This window comes from Haemorhous mexicanus, chromosome 2, assembly GCF_027477595.1.
Source record: "Haemorhous mexicanus isolate bHaeMex1 chromosome 2, bHaeMex1.pri, whole genome shotgun sequence".
NCBI classification, from domain to species: Eukaryota; Metazoa; Chordata; class Aves; order Passeriformes; family Fringillidae; genus Haemorhous; species Haemorhous mexicanus.
The window spans coordinates 62,281,625-62,309,317 of record NC_082342.1 but is presented as its reverse complement, the minus strand read 5'-3'; the positions used below and the strand labels follow the sequence as shown (position 1 = coordinate 62,309,317).

The 27,693-nt window shown below is 40.9% G+C and overlaps 1 protein-coding gene across 2 annotated transcripts; it reads right to left on the bottom strand.

Annotated features, from left to right (window-relative positions):
• Window positions 1-19: 19 nt before the first annotated feature.
• OLFM4 (olfactomedin 4) lies at window positions 20-23,311 on the bottom strand. 2 transcript variants are annotated; one of them, XM_059839112.1, is made up of 6 exons: window positions 23,164-23,311; window positions 20,861-20,938; window positions 17,111-17,263; window positions 10,881-11,093; window positions 9,826-9,979; window positions 20-2,224 (listed from the first exon to the last, which is right to left on the bottom strand). In XM_059839112.1, exons 1-6 carry the CDS (start codon window positions 23,242-23,244, stop codon window positions 1,431-1,433), a joined length of 1,473 nt encoding a protein of 490 aa, XP_059695095.1. In that variant the 5' UTR covers window positions 23,245-23,311; the 3' UTR covers window positions 20-1,430. The 2 variants fall into 2 exon arrangements, with proteins under 2 accessions (XP_059695095.1, XP_059695096.1); XM_059839113.1 differs by lacking the exon at window positions 20,861-20,938 and having other exon boundaries at window positions 23,164-23,278.
• Between the last annotated feature and the right edge of the window lie 4,382 nt (window positions 23,312-27,693).

Sequence of the window (27,693 nt, the reverse complement as noted above, 5' to 3'; positions counted from 1 at the left end):
CTCTATAGAACAGCTGAGATTCTTTGAAACAGTTTTTTATTAAAACAAAACCAATCATTTGCATGCATGTTGATTTTGATTATCAGAGGACACAGACACAGTTGCACATGTAACAGAAGAAAATTAACCACATGAACTGCTTTCTTTGTCATTTCAGAGCTCTGAATTTCAGTGTTCTAACTTGCTGATGCGATGAAAATAAGACATTGTTACAGTGCACATATTCAGAAACTATCACACAATACTCATTAAAAAAATGAAAACCATATCATATATTCAACTATTTTGACAGGACTCATGTTTCCAAAAGATATCTTACCTTGCTGTGAGACAGAATTACCCAGGGAACAAATAGGAGCCTAGATTAACGCGGCTCTCAGGAATTTAATTACAGAATGGCCAAAACGTTGAAAAGAGGCACGTCAAATAACACATCTCTTATTCTATGGCAATGCATTATATACACCGAGAGCCACTCATGGCCAATAAAGTCAATAGGAGGAGTTGCATAAACTTAGAAGAACATCAAGTAAAGGAAAACAGAGTTCTTTGCGCTGCACTGGCTGGAAAATGGAGTATATAGCTAGATTATAGTAAGACCATTTGTAGGGCCAGGTTTAGACACACAGAATTAATAGGGGAAGCAGAGTGGGACAGAAGGGAACATTGATGAAAACCATACTGCCAGTTTTGCCTCAACAAGCGCTCCAATAAGGCAGCTTGGTAGTGTGGCAGCTTGGGAGAATGCTGAACTGCTTGGAAGCAGCTAGAGTTGGGGCTAGGGGCCAGTGTCCCACTGCATCACTGCTATCGAGGGCAGTGAGCCCTGTTCCTTCCACAATGACTTCCCTTCCACTGGTAGCACTTACACAGCAAAGTGCATTTTTACCCTCCCTCCAGAAGTCGTGAGCCAGATACCACTGCTTCCAACTAACAAATGGATTGCTGTCTTCCAACCAAGTCTACTTCCTAATCTATTTTAATCCTTGAATTAATTTCTCTGAGGCCTCATTTCACTCTGATGAAGATCAGTGGAAATTCATTCTGTTTCTGAGTGCCTTGCTTGTGTTACTCTGACAAATGCAAATCAGCAGGTAATTAGCTACTCAGTCACCAGATAGTCTGCACCCAGCTATTTCTGCAAACAAAAAGCACTGAATCTACCCCCCAGGAAAAGGACAATTGCAAAGCACTGAGCACCAATAAACACCAAGAAAAACCTGAAAAAACCATAATGCCAACTGCCGCCAGCAATATTAGTGGTCAGAGTGGGCAATCCCTTTAAAGAGTATAAGTACCTGTATGACACCCCCACATACAGGTCACCAGACCAGAAAAACTCTGAACTAGCAGTAGCATTGTCTAAAGGTCCATTGGATCTCTCAGATTGGCTGCTGCCAGTTTTGTCATATGCGTATGTCCCTGAGGTACTAAGGCTGAAAAATCACATCATATCTTACAAGGTAACTATCACTGTAAACATAAAGTTTCTGATCTGTGGGGCTATAATCAATACTCTGGATTGTATCTAACTTCTTATCCATGATGATACTAACTCTATTTTCTCGGCCAGTACTTGTGTCATACATGTAGAAGATCTCCTCTTGCTTGGTGTTCAACGGCCTTGTGGCGTAAAGAACACCACATAACATGAAAGCATTGGAAACAGATGGCTTGTACTGTCTCGTCTGCCAAGTATTTAGCACATCAAGTGTGGTCTCATTGAGCTTGCTAATCACAATGTTGCCCACGTTATTTTCAGTTGAATATATTACCCATAACCCACTTTCATCCACGGCAAAATCTATGTCCTGCCATGCTACGCCTGCATAAGAGAAGCGGTTACCAATAGCAGCATTTGGAAGCTCCTTCCTCAAGACCTCCTGGTTTGTTTTTATATTGTGCTTCACCATATACCTCGAACTAGAACGATGATAGTACAAGTAATTTTTATAAAGGGCAGCACCACTTCCTTCCCCATATGTTATCCTCCTTTCATACGCGTATTTAAACAGCAGCAAATCATCAAAGGAATTATAAATTCTGAAGTATTCTAAGTATCTCCCATCGGTGTTCAATGGTGCAACCCAAAAGACTTCATTCTCTGGGTTAGAGGGATCATAATCCCTACCCCAGGAACCGTATTTGTAGGAAAATCCTTTCCAGTTCAGCTTGGCAACATAAGGCTGGCTAACATTCATCAGTCCACGGTGAACACAGGTACCTGTAAGTAAAGAGAAAAAAAACCAAAACAAACAAGTTTTCCAAATGCCATTACTAGGGGAGAGGTTTTGCAGACCCTAGCCTCTAGACTGTCCTTAGAAGGGAATAGCTTTGTGACCAAGCACACCCATAAATGCACAGTTTCGTGTGTAAAAGGCTCCTTTTGGGCCAAGGTCAGCAACTGGATGGCACCCAGTGTTCCAAGTTGACTCAAAAACTCAGAAAAAAAATAGAGTACATATTATTACACTTATTTTAAAGGGAATGTGGGGGATTAATTCACAGAAAGTAGGTGCTCTCTGTGCTGTTCCATACAAGGGACAGATTTCTGTTTCTACCCATTTGAGGCAGGCCAGCCTGATGCATTAGGAAATCCCCTGGAAAATACAATTTCAGAAGCATTTTAGGTTATTTTCTACCTCAATGGAACTGAAAGCATGGGAGCTGGGGGAAAAAAGAATGAGGAGCATCTGATTTCTGTGTATTTCACTGTGAAGGGGAAGAAAGGAGCAGAAGCAGCAGTAATTCCAGAGTCACATTACAGATTAGCATTCTGCTGTCAGAATCACAGCTTTACAACTGTGTGTCACAGCCACATGGTGCCTTCCACCTCAGGCCCTCAAAGAAATCCGCAGACAGTAACAACCACAGCCCAGGAGATGTACACTGATATTACTCTGACTTTTCATGTGGGGCAACTCTAAAGAAAATATGACTTCAAGCTGAACCAGGACAGCTCTGTTTTACACATATCAACTGCAAAACCATTTTCAGCATCATGGAAAAAAATAATTTAAATACAAGGAACAGTTTCCTTTTACTCATGCTGAATTAGTGACGTTGTTGTTTCCTGATAAATTCTCAATATTGTAAGTCACTGGTAGGAAAAAACTCCACTCAAAAATGTCCCTGGGCTTCTGATGAGTATGAAGCTGCCACTGGCAAAAACCAGCATGCATTTTTCCAAGTGTTAACATTAGCTTTTTGTATTACTGCCACTAAAGTGTCCCAGATTTTTCTCTGTAAGGTTATCTTCACCTAAGGTAATGGAGACAGAGATATCAAGTGGCTGGCACCAGCTCACAAGCTTAGTGGTACTCCAATGTTTCCCAGTTCACTGGAGTGTTCTAGCCACTAGATATCCCCTTATTAAAGATGGAGTATAATATGAATAGACCCAAGTCTCACACCTAAGTTAGTGAATAAATTAATGGTGAGAAATTTTGGTGTTAATAATACCTCCCTCAAAACAGGAACTCTGTGCTCTGACAGGTATGGTGCAGATGAAAGTCAAGGCTAACTTTTGAGGTTTTAATACTTTGAGTGGGAACCATTCACGATTTCTTGCAGCTTCTATGACAAGAATGGCTCATAAGCTCAGTCATATGAAGGGATGTCTGGCATATAAATAACCTCTGCCTTAGCACAAAGAAGAGGAATAACAGAGAAAGACTTGTTCCTTTTGCCCTCAAAGCTGACCATCCCTAAGCATGGCCAGACAATACTTATGGAGATGAATTGGAAACTCCTGAAACCATAGACAGGAAATGTCTAGGAGACATTCTGTTCTCAAAGGCTTTGCAGTCTATCTCACAGAAAGAAGGAAAATTAGAGGCAGACCAATCTGAAGTATTCTTCTAGGAAAAAGACTGGGAAACAAGTTAATTAGTGAAAGAAATGCACAGTTGCAAAAGCAGATAAATTTTTTCTGATCTGCTTTGCCTAGGAGAAAGGTGTCTACCTGTGGGACAAGAAAACCTGTGTCCTGAAAGTTAGTGGTGTCCAAGCACCGACATTTGTGCCAAAGTGTAAAGTCGATTTGGGCAGTGAAGCTCTGCATGTCTCCTCCTTTCTCAAAATGTATTTCTCTGCTTCGGCTGCATACCACCTTCACTCCTCAGAGTTTTGTGTCTTATGCTAGTGACTGTGACCTGAGGGACATGTGATTCACCTGCAGCCTTCTCTCATCATCTGTGAGGAAGGTGGGGAGCAGTTTTATATTAAATATAAATCACTATAATGAGATAAATCCCTATATCCCCAGGCCATGTTGGCAACTTCCTTGGGAGCAGTACTGCCTGTGGGAGTAGCTCTTCATCATTGAGTCTCCATCTCATCTCTGATGGCAGAGAAGGTGGCACAAATTGTAAACACTCCCATCTCCTGCCCCAGACACTTTTGTGTCTTGGGTTTCTTGCAGCTGAAACATGGCATGACCCTGGTTGAATGCTGCTTTCCTTCGTGCCACCAAGAATCCATTCGAATCAGCATTCTGGGCTCGGAGCAGATGAGCATTTAAGCATGCACTTAAGTGCTTTACGAAGGATGAGGCCCTGGAGCAGAAACCTCATTTCCAAATATAGCACACAAGGCAGACATTGCTGTATGGCTGGCCAGGCTGGATCTCTGGAAATGGCACGTAGCATGTCTAGTAACATGGCCTCAGCACTTGGCACAGCTACCAGCATTTGGAGGTGCTTGCACCTCAGCTCATGCAAAGGAAGAAAGCTAAGGCAGCCAGTGCAAAATGGCTTGCAGCCTGCCAACTTCATAAATCAATTTGAACTGTTTTTTTCTCGTATCTCTAATATGTATTGTTACCTTTGGCATGAGGTCTTCTTTAAAGCTGGTGATATATTGAATATATTACTGTGCTTAAATCACAATAAACTTATCTCAGAATTAAATGGTTATTAAATGCTCTAAAACTCTTCATTTGTTTAAAAAAATGTAGCACCAAAGCTTGCAGGTAGTGAAGCACTGCTAAGCTCATCTATATGCGACCTCAAATAATTTTTCATGTCATTAAGCATAACACAATTCCAGATTTATTTTAATAATTTATACATTGTTTCATAAATAAAAAACAAACGTGTGTTCAGCAGAGAGACCTTTTCTTACAAAAGAAATAATAAATTATTATTTCTTCCCTTAAAGAGATCTCTCTGCTGAACACTTGTTTGGTTTTTATTTATGAAACAATGAATTATTAAAGTAAAGTTAGAAGTGTGTTCCGTTTTAATGACATCAAAAATTGTCTGAGGTTTCTATAGAGTATGTGCTTGATTTTTATTTCCTTGAAAATTCTCCCCTAATTATTTTTTTTTTTTACAAAAATCCTCTGTGGTAGTCGGGGGTGATCTGTCTTTCACACAGGTTCAGAAGAATTCATTGTTGTTTATTTAATCTAAACTTCCCTCCCTGTCTAGATCTTGTGGGGAAAAAATGCACAAAGGAAACAAAGTGTCATGTAATTTTGTAAATATTAGAAGGTACTTGAAATGAATCCATATGCATTATTCAAACTTCCAAGTTTTTAATTCCTTTCACCATTGTTTTGGGCCACAGATAAATGACGTCCTGATATTTCTGCCTTCCTTTGTCTTGTGCTTATGTAGGAGAGACGGGAAGGACTAGCACAGGTACATACACACATGATTGTCCCCACATAAAGAACCAGTATCTCAGCTCAATTGTATACTAATCCTTCTGATTCATCAGAAAAAAGAGCTGACACCAAAGGTGTCAGGACTGAAGGGAGCCTGACTTGCTTGGCCAACAGGCTGCAGACCTAGCATGAGGCACACGCTGCTGGGTCTCACTTTACCCACTTCACTCTGAGGCACTGGCAGAGCACATCAGCTTCTTATTCCAACAATATAAGAAAACATTCCAGTAGCCTCTTCCCACCAAGCAGCTGCATCTGATTGCAGAAGAGAAGGGACCACCTTTGGCCAGTGCAGACAAAGGTCACAAGACAAGGTGGGACCCACATTGGAAGGAACTCCCACAAGGGGCACTGACACCAGAAGCAGGCTGGTGTTACATTCTCACACAGGCTCCCAAGCACCAGATGTGCACCCTCCCCTCCCATCAGATCAACAACTTCATCCAAATGTGGGAGCTGTTTCCTAGCTTTACTAGGGCTTGAGATACCAAAGACTGAGCTCTAAAGGAAAGGCTCATCCTGGCTCCTACTGTCTCACTGACACAAGAAGACCCACAAAGACACTCCACTCTTCCACCAGTATCATGGGGGACAGAGGCAGGCTTGCAGTTGTGTAAAAGAAGACCTGTGTTGGCAACATCTAACAGGGGATGGGGTGGAGGGAGGGCATCAGCTCCCTCCACTGCCAGTGAATAAATGCATGTGTCTCCAGGGGTAGTTCAGGGAGTTCTGGGGAGGACAACCAGCCAGTCCTTTTCAGGTGCCTCTAGGCATATCTCTCTCCTTGTGTATGGATGCATTCAGTTCAAAACACAACCCCAAATATTCAAAAAACAAAGATGACTTAGGTCCATAGGAAGTAAAAGATAAGCGAGGAGTGAAATCACTGTGAGACTCTAATAGGATTGCCTGAGTTTCAGCATTAGGCTACTCCAGGTATTCCTCCTGCTGAGACCTACCCACCAATAGCTTGAAATCCTTAATTTCTGAGTGTATAAAATCCAGGAATAAAAAAAAACAACACTGCTCTTCTTTTTTTTTTTTTAACTTTCTTTACATTTTGTCTTTGAATTTCACTTGACTTACTTCTCCCTGCTACCTCTCCTCCTCATTTCAGTGAAGTGCAACACAGCATCTGCTGCAGAGTCCTAAAAAGACCATCCTGGGGTCTTTTCTATCTATACCTACCCAATGCAGCCACATGAGATCACCCCAAAGAAAAACTAATGGATAAATATTGCTTCCCACTGGAGAGGTGACAAGAGAGATGCTGTGAACCACTGCCAGTAGTGACACTTATGAGGATGACTACCTAGATATCAGACACTCAGACACACACCTCTTCAGTCAGGGTAAGGCAAATGGAAACCAGTGAGTTCTTTCTGCTGTGTTATTTGAGACCAGGCCTGCTCACTAAAAGAAATACAGCAGCAAAAGCCTTGGGGGACGGAGTCAGAGGGGCTGCGTAGTACAGCAGTGTGAAGCAAGAAGCTTTAATTAAACTTGCATTTAGACTCATGATCTTATACAGCTTGGGGATTAACCAAGCTCTCTCTAGTTCATGCTGCCTACCCAAAATATGCAGGAGAGAGGATGAAGGGGGAAAGAAAAAGCAATCTGAAAACAGGACAAAGAGTCAGTTTAATACAAGCATTATAAATATAATATGAACTAAAAATCGGGGCAAGGCCAAGAGGTTTGGCAGGAATTCAAGACATTCAGGTTTGCAGAGAAAACATACTGAAATTGTATTCAAACACACAAATGGGTGCTAGAAAGCCACAGAGGCTTAGCTGTTAGAATCTATGCAGCACCTCCAAAATTACCAGCTAGAAGATGCAGCTTTCTCACATACTTACTTCATCTTCCCAAGAAAAAAATATCTTACTGCTTTTAAGTGTTTTCAGATATAGTCTGCAGGACATGTAGTTGCTCTACAAAGTCCTCTGCACATATGATAGTTGCTCCCCATGAGTCACACAAAGTCACAATATGCTAGTCCTGCGTGAATTAGCAGGAATCTGAGCCTACACAACACCTGGGTTATCTGTAGAGCTAGCATCTCCCAACATGAAGAAAACTTTCCAGCATACAACAGTTTCTCTCCCAGTCCTTTCTGCCATCCTCAGAGACCACACTCACCCTAAAGGAGGCCATGTGCTAATACACCCACACACATCCTCCAACCCCTCCCAGGGTCCTACCTCTGGACAGAAAAACTCTCAGATGACACCAAAGGTTGTCCTCAGCTGATGTCAGTGCTGGTAACTCTCTGGAAGGTGTTATACCAAGTAGGGGTTTTACCTCCTTCATTCTTTTCTGCTACGATGCAGTGCTGCCTTATGCAAAGGTGCCTGAGCTGTCTGACCAGTCAGAAATAAGGCAATGCTGAAGCAATACCATTTTGGGACTAGATAAAGTCTACCCATCTCCCTGCTCTGCCCTGAGAAACAATGCTGAGTAAGTCTATTACAGTCACAATTCCATGCAGTTCTATTTACCCATCCACCATCCTGCTCTAGACCATGACTTGCCTATTCCTGCATGGAGCTGCACTCCAAGTGTAGTTTCCCCTTTCCTACAAGGTGAAAGTTGCTATGTCCCACAGACATGCCAACCACCCAGGTGATAAAAGCAGCCCTCTCCTCCATCACCCTTGTTCTGGAGCTCAGTACTTTCTCACCAAAACAAAAGCTTGCTGTAGGCTTGAAGAGAACGAGATTGTTTCTTTCCACACACCATCACCCTCAATAAATCAGTGAGATGCCCTTCAAGTACTTCTAAAACATTGTGCAGTTTTTTTCATTGAAATATTTCAAGCCCTTCCTTAAGGAGCAGAGAAAGGCCTTGAGATTTTTTTTTACTGCAGGTTTTTGTTTCAGATTTCTCTCCTGTCTGATTCCCAGACAAGGTGTTACTCATGCATTCTGTCAGAGAAACACAGCAACTGCTTGCATTGCCATGAAGCCCTAAGGAGGGACTGCTCAGCCCAAGGGAAGCTTGCATTTCTGCCTCTCATCTTTCAAATGAGATGTTTGAACTAGCTGACCTCAAGGTGATGAGAGCTAAATGCTGGTAGGTGCAAATTTGTGCTCCTTGAAAGCAGGACACGGCTCCTCCTTTACTATAGGCTCCTCTAGCTGATTGTTAACCAGCTTATGGGAAAAAGCAAGAATCTTCCCCTGGGTATTGTATACAATACAGCAATTTTGATCTTACAATACCCTGGCTAAAGGAAGCCCCTGTGTATAAAACACTCAGGGGACTGGCGTGGTTTTAGAAATCCTCCTGTCTGTTAGCAACTGGGATTCCAGACCTGACATATCCAATCTAGTGTTTACTAAATGTTTTGCTCCAGTATGTCATATCTGACTCTCAGAATCTCTCAGACTACGATTCACTCACAGTATGATTTTTCAAACTGAACAAAAAGTACAGAAAAAAGTTCTTTCAGTTATAAACTAATTACCACGCACCCTGTAACTCAACAGCATTATATGAACTGCCATTGATCCAGGCCCCAGAACATAACCTTTCCTAGTTAAGAAAACTATAAAATCTTTCATTGAAATCAGTAATACAACTCCTCCTTATCTTCCTGAGATCAGAATTTTTCCCCAGGTCCCTTGACCACCTGTTTTGGAAGGATCTTTTGATTGTCAAGCAAAAGTAATCTTCATGCAAAGCTCTCCTCTGGAGCTTACATATCTACAGCTTTAGTACATCAACAGTTGCTCATACATTTTCCAAACAGCATTAGAGCAATATTGCTGTGAACACAGGTCACTTTCACAGCAACTACTGAAAATCAAAGCTAATTAGTAAAAAGACATCATTTCCCACAGATAATTATTCTGAAAAAAAAAAAAAAAAAAGGGAAGATGGATGGAGATTCACTTTTCAAACTATAGGTAAGAGGAAGACTGAACCTTCTTCTAGCTGTAAGCATCTACTGTGTTTGTAAGAATTTTAGTCCTGCCTTCATTTTCCTTTTGTACAATTGATGAAACATTAGGAGCTGTCAGCGCAATTTTTCAAGAGCTAAGGAGTATCATTACAATTGTATTTAATACTAACAAAGGGAAGTCTCTGCATTTACAGTTCTAACCATGTATTATATTATCTCTTATGTGTTACCCAACAGAAATGCTTACCTGGTGGGAAATAAGGAGGTGGTGCAGTTTTGGTTGCATTCTCTTCACACTCTTTCAATCGATTCTGCAGAGACGCAATTTGTCGACGAATTGCAAGGACATTGTTTTTGTCCAGTGACTCTAGTTCATTTACCAGTATAGTCAGATTGGTGATCTAGAGGGGAAAAAGACAGCAAGTTTAATGTCAACATTATTTTACAGTTATTTGCAGGCAGGGCTGACTACGGAAGATGCTACAGAAAAAGGTTCTAAGAAATAGGCCTTATACTCGTAGCCTCAGCTTGACATTTCCAGCAGAGTACATAACCACAAGGATATGCTTTAAGACTAAGTTGTGTAACAGTATGCAAAAATAGTGCTATTTTACTCATGGCGTAAAACTACCCAGTGAGTCTTAGGCACGTAGCTGTTGAACATAAAAAAGTACTTACTCCAGCCTTACAAAAGTATCTGCAAATTTTATTTGCAAAGATAAATAGTTTTCTTAATCACCTGCTTGATGATATAGAGGACATTGGAGCAAATGAGATTTCACTTTCCATCTTAAGTAATCATTCTCTCTAGGTGAGTGATTAGCTACAATTTTGAAAATGTGATTTATAGTCTGCTAGGAAGGTGATAGTCTTTCCCACTTCTTGATTTCTTATTGATTGAGCCACTGCCTTAGCAACAAGGAGCTAATTTTTTAATTATCTAAATTAAAGCGCAGAGGCTTTCAAGCATGTGGGTCTGTAAATTAATACTTATTATAATAATTTAATCAGCTTGTGTGTTTAACACTATCCAAAACTTTTAACTTTCAGGCAGATATTTGGCAAAACCAGAATGGACTGCATTTGCTTTGGGATTGTTTTATTTTTCTGTGCTCTACAGCAGGAATAAGATGTTAATACATTTGAGGTCAAGCTTTCTTTTAATTTATGCTGATGAAATGCTAAAATAATTCCACTAGCTGCAGTAGGGACAGACTGCATTTCCTCAACCTAAACACTAAAGAGAGAATGGACTATCTGTGTACTTGAACCCTCTGTGGCTAATCAAAACCTTGGCAATACCTCCAAATATATTTGCTCAACGATGGCATTGCTTCCAACAAAGCTGAGTTTCAGCTGATTGACCAGCCTCTCCAGGTCTCTGATTTCTACTTTCAGTAACTGGAAGTCCAGTTCCGTGTAAGATACACCGCCCGTCTCCACTTGCTGCACTCTGATGGTTAGATTGAGGATTTGCTGCTGATACAGTTCAATCCTCTTTGAGTACTCCCTAACCTGAAAGAAAGAAAAAAAGAGATACATATTCAAGTCCAAGTTAGCACATAAGACAAGGCTGTCTGACATCCTTTATTGTATTTCTGAGAAATACATGTATAAAAAATAGATATATTTCTAAGTACCCTATGCATATCTTCCACACACTTGCCATATATATTTTTCACATAAACTGCATAAATGTAATTCTCATCACATCCATTAAAAAATAGAAAATTTAACCCTCATTTATTGTCAGCAGTTTCAAAAAATCCCCTCAGAAATGCCTGGGGATAACTGAAGGCAGAATTTTACTCACAGTCTTCCATTTTTTAATTCATCACCAATATTGTCTCTGTAAGCTAATTTTATCCTCAGTATGCCAAGAACTTACATTGGTGAAAATTTTATTAGGAAATCTGCAGTGTATTATCTCTCAAAAGCAACCAGAGAAGGCTGCAAAATGCAATAAAGGATCCCCAAGTTTTTCAACTTCATTTCCTATTAACTCTGAATCCAAACAGAACTTTACCCTGTGTACATTTGAATTGTGTCAAACATTAGCAGAACTGCTTTGATGCTTGTCTTTGGGCAGGGAGGAAATATTTAAACACAGTGTTAAAAATCATATCTGGTTTAAATGAAAGTGTTAAATTTATGGCAGGCGTTAGCTGGAGTAATTTATAAAGCAGCCTTTTCAGTCTTTGAAGCATTAAATAGTTGTCCAGATAAATATATTTTCACACATATATCTGCTGAGATAAAGGTCACAGCACAAGCATTGTGAAGCAGAATGTTAAGAATATTATATGGATTTGGGACTTCCCTTAGAAATGTTAGTTCCTTGAAATTTAACGCTCTGGTAAAGGCTCATAATTTCTCTCCCATATGCTTCACATATCATTATATCACAAAAGATAAGTATGAATAAATATAAATAGCTTGTTGCACTAGTAACTTCATATTTATACCCTCAGATGGTATTCGTGCCTCTATCTACAGCACTGTAATTTCCATTACTATTATTTCTTCAGCTGAAAGACTTACCCTACATCTTCTCAAGCATTCTTGCACTATCTTAACATTAAAATAAAGTCAATACTTTTTTCCCATTGTCTGAAATCCTGCTCTGGTGTGAAGACCACGGACTCCCAGTTTTTCTGCTCTGGCAGCAGCTCTTGAGACAGGGACCCAGAAAAAAAAATCCACATTTCTCAAATAATTCCTTTCAATCTTGATTGAATCCCTTGGGTACCAAAGAGGAGGTATGGGAGCTCATGGCACGGAAATTTATAAGTTATACAGTGATGTGGATTAAGGAGGAGAAGCATAAGAGTAGATCCTCTGTTCAGAAGTATAATTACCAATAATGGCACAACTACACTATAAATCTTAAACCACTACAAAAACCCTGCATGGACATACACAGTATACACCAAAACCAGGATGTTCAGTTCCATGTATTTAAATCTGAGTTTGAAACAGATCTTCTGTTCTAAATGTGTGCAGCCAGGCTTTGAGCTGCTCAAAACTGTTGAGTTTCCACAAGCTATAGCAGAAGCACCCTGGCTCACAGCACTGGATGCTCTAGATCTCCAAGAGCAAGCCAGGATAACTTCAAGTCAATGAATTAAGAATCAAAAGTTATATAATTCAAGTTACACAATTAAGAATCAAAAAATAACAGCCTGAAAGACCTAGACCTAGTTCCTTGTTACTGGTTAGCAACAGTGATAGCTGGGATCCCTTGCCATAGCTGCCACGGTCATCTGGTAGGGAATAGCAGGAAGAACTAATCCTTTTGGAAAAGTCAGCAGTACTTGGACCTCACACTTTCAATGATCACCAAAATAAGTTTGGTGTTGAAAGACAACCTGTAAAAAATAATTTGGAAAAATTATTCTAAGGTGAATGTTTAAGCTGTGTGTCTAGAGTTTGTTCAACAACAACAACAAAAGTAAGAATATTATTACAACCTGAGAAGTGTGAAGCAAGTCCACTTTTGAGCAAAATTGCACTGTGTGTGAAGTTATGTCTATCACAGAGGTATCTGGAAATCTGTCTAGGTATTAATAACCTTTCTCACAGGAATACTGGAAATAATTAATGAACTTTGTCACAGTAATACTGGTAATAATAATGCAATACAGACCAAATCTACAAACCACTGAAACAAACAGGCTGCTGGAATTAGTGATGGCTACTCATTAGTGAGTAACCTGTGAATTTGAAGTTTTCTCCAGGGTTTTCAGAGCCTGGACAAAATGCTGAGGGCTGGAACAAGGCATACATAGTTATTTCAGCCCTGACTGCAGAATGCAGACCTGAAGTTCTCCTCCCATATTAGAGGATTTTCACTCAGTCAACCATCTAGGTCATTTAAGGACATGTCAACACCATCCAGCAGAGTATAGCTGAGCCTGAACCAGCACCAACACTCTGCAGTGCTCTGCACAGCCACACCAGTGTCGCAGAGAGCTTAAGCTAATAGCTCCCCTGGCGAATTATAGGACAAATAAAATTTTCTCAGCCGTGCTGCACTAACAGGTCTATACTGCTTTTGCAGATAAATCCAGCACATATGTTAAACATTGCAATGCTCTGTGTGGAGATTCCCACCTGCTCAGGTCTGGTTTAGGAGTTTCTGTGGGTTAGAAATATCAGTTGAAAAAAGAACACTATATTGCCCTGTTGATTGGCAGATAGATTTAAGCAGCTTGCAATCCCTGCTCTTCTACAGCACCTACCTGCTAGAGACTGCCTGTAGTCTCTTGACAGGCTGGCACAGAAATTCTGTGCATATCCTATTTTTAGGCATACAGATCAATAACTAGTACTGATCGATGCTACATTTGTCATAAAAGCCTTAAGTAGGGTATGATGAGTGCATAGGGCCTGGATTAGCCCTTTATGGGAAGAAAATGGAACCGTGTGAGGAATATGTAAGGGGAAAAATCCTCAGTTTCAGTTTTTCCTCATTCCAAGCATTGCCACCTTCATTTAATGAAAAGGGCAGGAAAAATCTGCAATGCTCATTTAGTGTGTCATTTACCTGCAACTGGTATTTATCAAAACAGATTTTGCAGCATGCAAGCAGACACTTCTCCAGCACACATTTGGAGAGTACAGAATGGGGAACAAAGGTGCAAGATGAAGATGTAAAAGAAAAAATGTAAGAGGAATGAGGGAAAATAAGAAAGAAATTACAAACCCAGCAACTTTCTAAAAGCATTCAGCCCAGGACACTGGCTTCGAGCAGGTTTGACCTCTACAGATCCATAAGGAGCAAGGCTGGCAGTCTGCCTTCTGAGATGGAGAAGAATTCCATTGCAGGTTAACCTATTTTGAAAAGCAGGGCTTTTTGCTCCTGTTTCTGTTAAGGGAGAATGTTGTGACCATCATGAGCCATGTTCTGAGGCATTTCTCTCCTTGTGATCCTGTGCTGATCCACCCCTGTTACAGAATTGTCCTCTCTCCCTTCCTATTGAGAGGAACAGCTAATTCCCACTTTCCTTTAAAAGGTTAATTTTCTTCTGTAATCATAATTATGCTGGCAAAGGTTGATGTGACAGAGGAAAAATTAGTCTGGTATTTTCAGCCTACAGTTTGTACTCACTTGGCACATGAGAGCATCTCTTTATCTGCAAGCTTCCTTGCCTGCTGATTCTATAAAAGGACCCCCTTGCTTTTTGAATTAGCCAACAATCAGGCAAAAGGTTAATGATTCAATCAGGTTGTTTATCTGGGACTTTTAGCACATGGAAAGCATCCTTAAAAGGGTCCAATCCTGCAGCTCTAATCCAGGAAAAGTTCCCATGAGCTTGAGAGGGTGTTTTAGAAGAGCAACAAAAGCATGGATTCTCAGAGCCAAAAAAGGAAGTATTCAGTAGAAAGTCCCACTTCTGTGGTGAGACTGGGTTATGTCTGAATGCAATTCCCTAGGAATTTGCTCAGGATCATTTCTAATAATGATCACTATTGAAAGCTTGGGTTTCCTCCATTTCATTATTTCCTGGTCTCTATGAGTATTATCATGACTCAATTAAGATACAGAATTGCATAAGAAGCATTTTTTTATGCAATTTGAAAGGTAACGAATTTTTGAGCATGGAGATTTATGCATGACAGGATCTCAGAATACCTAAGTTCAGATATCAATAAGGTAATGCTCAAAAACTCTCTTCTTTCTATAAAAAAACAGAACATTATAACAGAGAAATCTTACACATGTCAATTTACACCAAAATTCAATCTGTTCATTTCAATTTCCAACCTAAAGTGTCTCTCTGCCCATATCACACCTAAGTATATGTCACACTTCAACTAGATGCATTGTAACACTGCTTGGCCAATTGGTCTCGACAGGATGAAATTCAGTGAAGCCTGAGTTAGGTCAGGAATTTTCACTGTCTGCAGCAAGAATTGCAAGTCGAGGTCAGTGTCTACACTGTGGTACACTGCTGGGCACGGAAGGGTAACAACAGTCACAGCAGCTGACACCAGCTGGCAAACTAGACATTAAAGTCTAGGGTGGGGCTGAGTGCTTGCCCTGAATTTAGAGGTGAGTTTCAGGTACAAATCTGGGCACCTTAGTTTAGTATCTATAGCAGTATCCTGTGTTTTTATATGAGCGAGTTCATATAATGTCCGAATTCATTGGAGATCTGAGGTTGTCCGCACAGAGCGGTCAAGCAGCACTTGAGATGCTCTCATATCTGCCTGGCACTAGCCTAAAGGGAACATGAACCATTCTGAGTAAAATACCAGTAAGAGATAGGTTACACCAGCACAAGAGACTGGGAAAGGTGGTACACAACCACCTTGAAGAATCATGCCAATATTTGGCTAGGAATCATAGCCCTCATCCTGTCCCAGCACAATTGCTTTCAAATGCTGACCCTGACCACAGTGAGAACAGTATGGGGGCCTGAAATCCCAGGGATTTTCATGGCTCATTAACCCTGAGCTGCACTTCCATGCTCCAAGGGATCAGGTAACTCCTCCACTTGGAGGCAGCAGGACATATGTCAGTTTGTCCTTCATATGCCTGCTGACAGCTGAATGTGTTTCACTGTTAGCTCCAGCTCTTTCAAAACAAACTATTTGAACCGAAAGATCTTACCACAGAATCCTACGCCTGTTGTTGTGGGTTTTATGCACAACTTCTTATCTGTTCTTGATTATACCCAAGGAGGGTTATGAATATTTATGATTAGAATTTATAATTTAATGCTTTGCCTTTTCTGCTGATTAATTCAAGGACACTTCGTTTCTTAAGATGCTTGGTTTCCAAAGAAAACACTTTCTGCTGGACACCCAATCTGAATCCTGAATATTTATCCACTATAAAAAGTCAAAGGCAGACTCCTGTCTTCACAGGCAGCTTCACCCAGTGCACCTCAGCACGTGCAGGTTTGCCCGAGTTCCTCAAAAAATGGATCTCAATTCATGCAGCAAGCAACCAAAGCAGGGTTTGTCTTCAGCAGAAATGCATAATTCAGCAGTCTCACTGCCACAGCCTCAGATGTTGAAAAGAATGATTTTTTTTTTTAAATTTATTTATTTTTCCCTGTGAGAGCAGAAGCAGTGAAGGGGCAATTATTCACCTACTTCTTCACTCTGGACTGTGGTGACCTTTCTCCTCTTTCCCTTCACTGCCTTCTCACAATCTGGCTGGCTTGATACAAATAATAACACATGAAAGAGCATGAGGGTTGGCTTCCTATAGCATCTTGTAGCAATCACAAACTAATAGAACTGAGCCAAAAGAGGAAAAACATAACCATTCTTCCAAAACATACCATATGCCTCTAGCTGAAAAGGCCTAGAAAAGAGACCTGAGAATATTCAAATGTATGACGTGTTACAATGTCAAAGATTAGAGATTTAGTCACCTTTCTCCTTGTTCTTACAGAGCTCTCTTTCCCACTCTTTTAAAGAAACACCACAGAAAAATGCTCACTGCTGTACTTTTTTTGTAGGCAGCCATTCTTCAGAAAAGATGCAACTGTTACTTTTATGACAAAAGAACCCCTTACTTTAGAAAGCTCTGCCTCAAACTTCTCCAAGAGCGTTGTGGCTATAATTTCCAGCTGCTCAGCCTTCTGCACTGGAAAGGTGGTATCTGGCAGGTACACAGAGCACTGACAAGTTCCCTCATCATTCACAGAGCCGGACACGTTGGCAAAGAGCTGCAAAAACAAATTGGTAAGAAAAAATGTGTTAATATTCTTCTCTAGAATCAGTACCTAATAATGTCTGGCAATAATATGAGTAGTGTCAATCATGAGATCAACAATTTCTTTTCTTTTAGTCATCTTTCACCTTTTTCTTCCAAGGAACTCAAAATATCTAGCAATTTTTATTACTCATCCTCACAAATCTCTCTAAAAATAGTTAAATATTGCTTTAAAGATTTTACCATTGGAAAAATGGAGACAAATAATAGTCCTTACTTTCCCAATATTGTGGACAATGTTCCTAAGATAATGAAATAACTTTTCCAGGAGATAGAAAAGCAGGCAACAGCAGGAAAATAATAATGTAGTAAGTTAGGTCATACAGCTGCTATTCTGTTCATATAAATTGAACAAATGATTTAGTCATTTACATCCATAGAGAGGAAAGCACTGAAATAGAACTAGTAAAAGGGAATGTTTTGAAAAAAAAATCATTCATTTGAAGATTTGCAGCCAGCCACAGCAAACAGACATGTGCATTTAATTATACTCCACTGAAAGGTGATGAATTAAATATGCAGGTTTGGCCTAGGGTAGAGATTTTTATTTTGCTACAAAATATTGCTCATAACACCCACACATCACAGCCCGCCCATCCATCCTCGTGGATAGCTGGCAAAGCTCTTGCCCATGAATTGCCTTGTCCCAGTTGTCTGCATGCTCACAGCATCACCACCGAGCAATGCACGTGAGGGACAGAAAGGTCAGGGCTGGCACCTCCTGATCTTGCCATAATTTACAGCCAAGGCACACTGTAGTCTATAAACACCAGGCTGAATACTGAGCGAGTTCAGAACAGTTCTTTTTGTTTGTACACAAAATGTTTCCAATTCATAAACCTATCACGAATTTATTAATAAAGATATTTGATGTTACTTTAAATATTCTGGCACACACTTCAATGCAGCTGCATATTTTAAAGCTACAGACTTGCTCTTTAAAAACACTTCTTTCTATAATCTCTTCTGCCTTGCAGAAATCCCAGTGTTATTCACATGTTTTCTCTTTTTCTTTCCTTCTTAAAAATAAAAAAGCAAACAACAAAACTATGTCCTGAGAGATGACATTTCAGTACTTCTTCTCTTGCTTTTTCACAGTGCTTTCAACTAATGCTGTCACTGAAAAACCAGCCCAGAACACACAGTGATGACCAGCACCAAAGTTCTCTTGTTCTGTAAGCCCAAAAAGAGAAGAGCAGCAAGCAAGAATGATCCCAGTTCACACTTCTGGCAACCTCTTTACTGCAGCATCAGTTGCTTTACTGCAACAAACAGCATGCATCTCATTTTGAAAGAAAGCGTGGAAAGTCATTTTATCTGTGTTATTCAAGCACCATTGGTCTTAAAACTTCACTCAGACTGCTGAAGACATTTAACATGAAAGGAAGCAGAGAAGTATCTCATGGCATTCCAGAATGTCCCAGCCCATAACTTGCATTGATTTCTCTGCCAGGCAGGTTAACAAAGCACTTTTGAAAATCCCACTGAGAACACATTATGTCTATGTTTCCACATATTTTTGAAGATATGGCTACCACTATGTAAATTGCTATGAAAAATTAGTTCCTATGTCACTTAGTCCTCAGAGAGTCCTCAGTGCCTTGGCGTGGTTGAGATGGCAGGCAAGTTGCTCAGCAATAAAAAAGGAACAGATGGGAAAGACCAAAAGAAGAAATAAATGTGGCTTAGTGAGTATATGGGAGCTTCTTCGAGACTGTTGCATATTAGCCTGTTAATTTTTGTGTGGAAGGTATTGTGTTCTGTTCCTTCTGGGTGTAACACAAATATGAGTACATGTCTACAAGAGAGAGTATGTTATATTGCTATTGTATAGCAATAGTGTGTGGTATACCTTTGTATGCATTAAACACCCTGCTGTAAACTACAGTCTCAACTGTATTATACCAATCAGTTTTCTAGACTTAGCCTGCTATTTCATGTGCTAAAAAAAAATTCATAAATGTATTCAGATATCTCAAAAAAAACCCAAAACCTTGAACTCGTGCTTTTAACCTCCCTGTGAAAACATTTGAGTTAGGAGGGAGCTTTGAGTTGAAGGCAGAGCTTCACTGCAGTAGGTGCCACTTATATTGAAGCCAACAGTTTCCCCAGAAGAGTGGAAACAGCCTGGGCAGACAGAACTGCTTCCATTCTTCCACTGACATTACAAGCATTGGGATCATGATGTTGACAAGACCAATAAGCATTGTTCAGTTAAAAGTCCCTTGGGTCAATAAGTGCTTCAATCAAAATATAAGACCAGCCAAAAGACAAGCATGTAACAAAAATGTCTTTCGTCATCCTGTAGAAAAATACATGAGATAGACTGCTACTATTGATGGAGTTGTATGGTTTTTAAAGTTTAATAATTTATACAGAATGCTTAAAAGAGAGCAAACTGTCCTAGCCTACAGCAAGGACTTGAGAGCAACATTTCACTCTGCAAAATTGTTACATATATGTATTTGAAGCTATGAGAAATGTTCCTTCTCCACATCCCTTCAAATTAAGAAAGGGAGTAGGAGCAAGCAGTCACTCCGTTTTCTGAAAATCAGGAAATTTGTCCCTGTAGCCTAGCTATATTCACAGCTCTAAATCAGCTATTTGCTCATCCTAAGACAAAGAATGGGATCCACAGAAAGAACATAGCAGGGCCACAGTAGGGACAGAAGCCATCTCAGCTGGGCGAGGAAATGGATAAAGTTTGGGTCCTGCTAACCAGACTCTGAAAGAGAGCCCTGACTCCATTTAACTTCTTAAATGCTCTACTGGAGCCAGAGACTCAACCCTGTCTCAGAAGACGCCCCTCCACACACCCCATATGCCACACTGGGCTTGCCTGGACATACAAAAGATCTGCTGTGAAGCTGAATATGCCCTTTGGATGAACTCTGGTTTTGACAACAATTTGCAGGATCATACAGAGCAATTGTGATCCACTGAATCTGCTCCAAAGTGAACATGTTATTGAACAGTCACTGATAGAAAGAGGGAAAGAAACTGAACTCTGAAATCTGCAGACCATGAACTTAAGCACTGTACCAGAAGGCACAGAAATAAGATTCAGGTCCCTCTATCACCAAATAGCTGATAATATTTTAACTAGGTAGAACAGGAAGAACCAAGATTTTCTCACTCCCAGCAACCACAAGTGGGCACTCCTCAGAAGATACTTTCAAGGCTCTGTTCTAGGAGAGAGTTCCTTGGGGAGACAGTAATCACCAAACTGTTTGCCACATTGGCATGAAATCCCCAGGGCCCCATATGTTTCATGTCTGTGGTCCAGTTCAGTAGTTACAAGGTTAATGCCAAAGTTTTGGACCTGACTTAAGGCATTGAATGACACAGTAACAGCAGTGATGATTTTGGAGATTCACTACTTCCTAAAGTACTGGATACACAACACAGAAATGCTTCTTCCAGGCAGCACAACTGGTTTGCCTGTGTCAGACTTAAATCACTAAGCAACTGCGTAGCATTAAAAGAAAAATACATAAGCTCCTAAATTTTGTCTTTTCTGGGCTACATTGAGGAATAGTAATGGCTATACCTTTGAGGAAGTGAGTGATTTGCCATTCGTATTCCTAGGCTGAGTCAGATATGGAAGCATCGTACTGAGATGAGCGGTCTAAAAAGCAAAGGAAAGGTTGTTTTAGTGTGATTTTCTGTATATGGCACCATCCCTTCCCCACTAGATAGCCCCCATCCTGCAGCTCCAAAGCACTTTGATTTTATTATGGGAGCTATCCTGAGCAACTGTAAAATTTCTGATCTGCTACTGAGGTGACAGTTTCCCTGGGCACAGTGTCACTTCACAGACACCTCTTCGTGAAGAAAGGCTCTGTGTGACCAGAGCAAGGCAGGGGCCTCTCAGCCTGTCCAGGAGGTGTGAGCTGAGGATGTGACAGGTAGCCGTGGCAGATTGCATGGCAGCCTAAAAGGACAGTGCCATGCCCCTCTGCTCTAAATCCAGAGAATACTGTCCTCCCAGCTGGAATGTCCCCTCCTCATCACCCAACTCATGCCCCAGCCTCTAAGCAGAGGACTCGTGTCCTCTTTCACACCAAGCTGTCAGGCTGTGAGCTGTGATGGCTGGGAAACATGTCCCACTCTGCTACTAGCACCATGGAGATGACAGCATCCCACTGTGGAGAGGGAGGGAGCACCGGGAGAAGACACCACACTGCCAAGGATACAGCCAGATCCACCTTGGGAGCCTTTCATGCAATAAGAATATACACATTCCCTTTAACTTCCATCCTTGGCTAATGCCTGCCTTCCTGCCACAGCAAGGACAGCAGCTGTCACCCTGGCACCATACTGGGGGTTACCATGGCCCCACACAGTGTGAGGAGCACAGTGCATTGCTGTGATGCACCAAACTATCACCCCTAATAGGATCTCACCAAAACCTGCATCAAGCTGGGAACTGGAGCAAGACACCCTCAATGTCAAATGGTGTTACAGAAGGAGCATCAAATGGGCTTCCCCTGCAACAGGACATTCACGGCTGGGTGTTTCTGCATTTCCCAAATCCCAGCTGGAACCCTGGTCCTGAGCCAGGGGATGGTGGGGACATCCAAATGGCCAGCAAAGGGCAGGTCTATTAAGTGGCACAGTGTAAACAAGCTTTGTGGGACAATTTGTCAAATAAACCCTCTTGAACAGTTCCTTGTGTGCTCATACAATTACACAGAACATGCAGTAGCAGCTGGTAGCAATTAACGATGTTAGGGCAGAGAGCATCCCAAATTGTGCAAATTACACAAACTGAGGATTAGCTTAAAGCTAGGCAGACTAAGGAGGACTTTCTCCCCTATTAAGCTTTCTATCTTCAGCTTATCAACATATATTTACACCTCCATCTTGAATTTTGCAGCTTTTCAGTCCTTGAGCAGATAAAAGCACCTTTCCCAAGAGGTGCTAACTCCACTGCCTGCATCCACAACACTCCCAAACTCAAAAAAAATGTAACTAGGGGCACACAGGAATTTTCTGGTTGGTGAATAAACCAGATAAATTAGAAAGAATTATCAGGAGCAAAAAAGGCTTTTTTCTCAAATTTTAACAAATAAATACCAAAAAGGCAGTCATTTTTGGTCAAACAAAAACCAAAATGCTTTGCTTCATTTGAAAAAGTTCTTAAGATAGTCACAAACTCTTTTCCTGAAAACTGAAGCCTCATTTTAAATTTGAAAAAAAAAAAAAAAAAAAAGAACAGTACAAAATCAAAACTACCTTTCACTAATATAACTTTTTGCTTTAAAAAAACATTTTTCAAAATTTTCTACTTCTCCCCTGAATTTGATGCAGCTTTTGGTTGGGGGTTATTGTAGGGGTTTTTCTGATTGATGGTCTGCTTTGAATTTCTCTCTTGGCCATCCAGATACAGTTTTTTAGGGAAGAGGGAGAGCACCCAAGAAAAACCAACCAATATGGCTTTCATGTGCCCAGTCACAGAGTATGACAGCAATCATGCAACTGGGAAAGCTCCCACCTCCCAGTTCCTTCCACATCAAAGATGAGGATTTGTTCCTGCTATAAGCCCTTGCTAATTAATTAGAAGCTACACAGAGCATCTAATATCCACTCAGATCCTCACTGGGAGTTGCAGTAATCTAACCAAAGGCAGAATTTGACTCTGACTTTAAACCTGTGCCTCACTTTTACGTTTATTACCCAGTCCCTATACATTAGCTGGGGGGAGGATGGAGGAATACTTTAAACTTTCTCCATGCAGAGACCTCAACATTTGTCTAATAATTTTCCAGAAACCTTAAAAGAATTTTCCTCAATCTAAACTACAGAAGACAAGAAGGCACCAAAGCTCAGGTTATGAGACCCCTGTCTTACCGCTTCTGTTGCTGCTGTCATCTCAGCCAGAGCATTCATGCCCTGCACAAGGAAAAGCACGGCCACCAGTGTGTGCTTCATCTTCTCAGCCTGCAGATGTGACAGCAAAGGGAGAAAGCGTTTCTTTTATAGTACAGTCTGGGGATTTCCCCAACCAAACCTTAAGGAACTTGTACAATATTTTTACAGGTTTTGGATAAGTGATGTCATAAACGCATATAATAACCAAATTACTAACGTACAAAGAACACGAGTTACCATCATAAATTAACTATATCCAGTTTTCTAACAGGAAGCCTTTTCTATGGGGTACAGTATCTTAATCTTGATTCTATAGAACACCAGGTGCTTATTTGCTATGAGAGGTAAACTCATGAGTGACTCAATCATAAAAATCCTTATAGATTCTTTGAAGATTCCTTCAAAGTTGTGCAGACAATACATATCATTGTTGTATTACTTCTTACATGTACAGAAAAGAGCAGGTCAGGCTAGACTGCTCACACACCAGAATCATGTTTGCCTTGTCCCAAAGGCCAACAGACCTTTGCCAAGAAGTAAAATAAACAGAGGTCTCTACAGCTTTTCAGTTTCCTTGATTCTCACATAGCACGGGTGGGACACAGACTACCTCCCATTTCATTCCCAGCAGGTTTGTGAGTCATATATTAAAACTATGTGCCCATTAATGCTTACTCGTGCATTAATGCTGTGTACCCATCTATGCTTACTCGCCTGCTCTCTTTTCATGGGGCTGCATTCCACCTGACCGCAATGATTCACTGTCCTGTCTCTAGAGCACTGATCCAGAGAGATGAAAAAAGGTCACACACAATTAGCATGGTCCCCAAACTCCCCAGCTATGACACACCACCTTATGAGAGCCTCTAGTTCCCACAGCACCCAACCCACCATGGGAATTCTCCACTTCCAACAAGCTACTGCCTCGATAAAGCTAGATGCAAACCTCCTGAGCAGAAGAAACTAAAATTTCTCTGCTGAGTTCTTTGGATCACTGGGAAAATAAGTTTGGTGACTGGAAGAAAGGTTCTAGTTGGGACTAAGGGAATGGCTATATCAATGCACTTACAAAAGTCAAGAAATCTCTAGACTAAAACCTGACCATGACAAAACATCATTTTCCTTTTCCTTCTTCATTCTGTCAGGCTTAGTTGTTCTACTGAGTCAGCAACAAAAGGCTGTAGCTGTGCCTAAGTGAAGAGAGGAGTTATGAGACTCTTACTCCTTTCCAAAGTTGATAGGCAGAGGTCAGAGCAGGAGCAGCAGTACTTCTGAGCAGCAGTGCTGCCTCATGTAAAACTCATCTCCCTGGTGAGGAGCTCTTAAGGCTTTCTTGTACTACCATTGCACTATCAGCTCCAGGTGGCAATGGGAAAGCTGAGGCTTGGGGCAAATCCATACTAGAAAACTCTTGAGAGAAGCCATGTCCATTGGAGTAACATGTTTTTTAACCACAGCTTTGCATAAGCATAAGCTTCCTGACATATTCACAAGGCTGGCAGCAGCATCTTGCAGGGTAAGGATATAATAACTTCTTGCAAAGACATGTTTTCACAGCAGAAGCTGCATCTCTACTGGAGGATTTCATGGCTAATAATTCAATATAAGATAGACAAGACCTGGAAGGCATGTGATAATGTGTAAGCAAAAAGAACCAGAGCCATGCTGGTAGAGCAAGAAAATGAATCCAGGCTTCTTTCTCTGTGGTTACAGCGGTGTGCTTTCCCGTGTAAATCACAGTGTTGTCAAGGGAAGGGAGAGACTGATGCTGTAAGCACAGTCAGGAATAAAGCCCTCAGCTCCAAGAGAAGCAGACTGGCCTGTCAGAGCAGCTGAAGGCTGTGAAATATCCTTTACACTACAAAAAAAAACTCTTTGGCCACACCAGAGCAGAGTTCAGGTGCAAGCCAGCACATACATGTTGCAGACAAATGGTAAGCCTATGCTGCCCAGCAGGGTAGCTCTTCTCTCAGGTTGTGATAGCCTGATATTGCAGAATTGCCACTTCCTTCCCAGAGTTTGGGGTTTTTGGGGGTTTTGGGGGGGAGTTTTTTGAGTGAACCAACTGATCTCGATACAAAACCAAGGAAAACTCTGGAAACAGATCACTCCCAAAAGGTGTAATGGATGAGGGTTTGTTCCTTGTCGGCTCTGCCTGATGCTAACCAGCTCTCCAACTCCTGACATCAGCCCTTCTGTCATATCACTTATGAAAATGCCACCATGGTAGTCTTCAATCCATGCCTCAGGTTCTGTCTGATGCTCCAAACAAAAAGAAAGACCTACACCAAAAAGACCTGCACAAACCCGCACAGAAAAGTAATGATCACATCTTAGCACCAGAAGAGCTCTAAGAGGACAAGTGTTTCATCATGTGGATACAAGGGAAACCACTGGGCTGTTGCAAGGGAACAAGCTATGAGCAGCATCCAAAAAGGCCACTTTTCCTGAGTTCCAGGCATTATTCCAAGGGGTGAATGCATTTAGCATGATAGATGAAGCAGCAAGGGAAAGCACAACACAGAGACACAGGTAAATCAAGCTGATAGTACAGATGCATCTGTGTATATGAAGACTCCAGATCAGTAGCATGTTCCACACGTGCAACTCCTTGTCAGCTTGGAAACTGCCTGAAGGCAGCTCCCCACGGCACCTACAACCCCACTGGCCTTGCTAACGCACCACAAGTCATGCTGCCTACAGAGAGGGCAATTTTGCAGCACACACAGCCACACGCACAGGCTCCACTGTGTAGCAAGCAAGTGAAATTTTCTAGGCAGCTTTGTGCTGTCAGCATAGACACAGCATAGAGTTTGGAGCCTGATATCTAATCAGGATAAAAACTTGTTTTCTGAGCATAACAGTGAGTCTCTGTTCTTTCCAGAGGCTGGGACTGCAAATCACTCACAAAGCATGAAAGTTTCTCAACAGTTTTATGTTTAAAAGGCAGTTCCAAGATAGGAAGCAAATATTGGCTAAGTAATGACAGTTAGCAATTGCTTTGGCGTTTTCCACAGTATTTGTGTTTGCACATGACCTCACAGAGACAACAGGCACCTACATTTTTATTCCTAATTGAAGAGTAATTAATGCTAAATAAAAATATTTTCTCTGGATCTATGTAGAACTCTTCATCTGAAAAAAAAAAAAAAACTTGGACTCATTTTCTACATTTTAGAGGAGAGAAATTTTATTTATACGTCACATAGAATAGTTGCACTTACTAAGGAATTGCTAGTTGGGAAAACAGGGAAATAAAAGGTTTTTTTCTTGGTAGAGCTGCAACCTTCCCAGTACTTCCTGGTTTGTAACAGTCCTAGTGGGCAATTCAAGGCAAAGTCCCTTCTTTTGCAACAGACCTTGTCTTTGATTTCAGTGGGAGCTACACAAAATTGCCTTCTCAAAAAGCACACTTACGTCTCTCAGACACCTGTTCAGCAGAGCCCTTCTCAAACCAGCCTAACTTATCAGTATTTTTATTACAGCACAGATTATCATGATTATTATTTAACAGAGAGATAAGTGATTCAAATCATCTGCTCTCTCAAGCTCAATCCAAAGTCATGGGAGTCAACTATTACTTGATCATGCTTGGTGGTATGAACATAACCTTTTACATCTCAGTTTCCCATCAGCATTTAGAAAAGATGTATTTCCCTGCCTCGGAGCCATGTTTTGCAGTCATATGCACTAATAAGACTGAGAGGCATTCAACTATTAGAGAACAGGGACCACATTAAACATGCAAAAATGCGGGCCAAAAAAAAGATAAAACTCGTCTTGGTTTGTTAGGCCAAAACCAGGATTAATTGAATGTAGGCTATGCATCTTGGTGGTTCTATCAAATAAGCATCCACATATATATATATATATATATATTTATCCTAGCTGATGTCAAATGTCAAATTCTCTCTGAATCGTTTACTACATTCCCAGGACAGGTGTATGATCTGCACTTTTTTAAAAACAAGAAAATAAAAACCAGTGGATCCAAAGTGGGAGAAAGTACCTCACTGTGCTAACTTGCCAGAATTGTTCAGACAGAAAGTACTGCACTGCACATTACATTTTGCAAGTCTAATGTAAAAGCATTTCTACTGTTTGCCTGCAGACGCGATAAGACTCCGAGCCTCGTGGAATCAGCATTTCAGTGCATGTCGTCCAGTACCCTCTATACTGTGGATTTAGCAAAGCTTGCCTAAAGCTTGTTAAATCCCTCCTCCCACCAAACTACGTATTCCTGAAGTAAAGCCAAAAATATGGAGAAAATGTTAATTCAAATTCATCCTATGATACAAGAAAATAGCAGCTAATGTTCCTTTTTATTTTCTGAAGGTGTTTCTTTCTGGAAATAATGAGTCTGGTCGTCTTTGACTAGAGGATCATCCTGTAGTGAAATAAGGAGGTTAGGGGGGTCAGCTTTCTTCACTAAGGTGTTGTGGAACAATTGTCATCATGAAATCCATCTATTTCGTTATACCAATGTTCAACATAGACCTGTTTTACTCT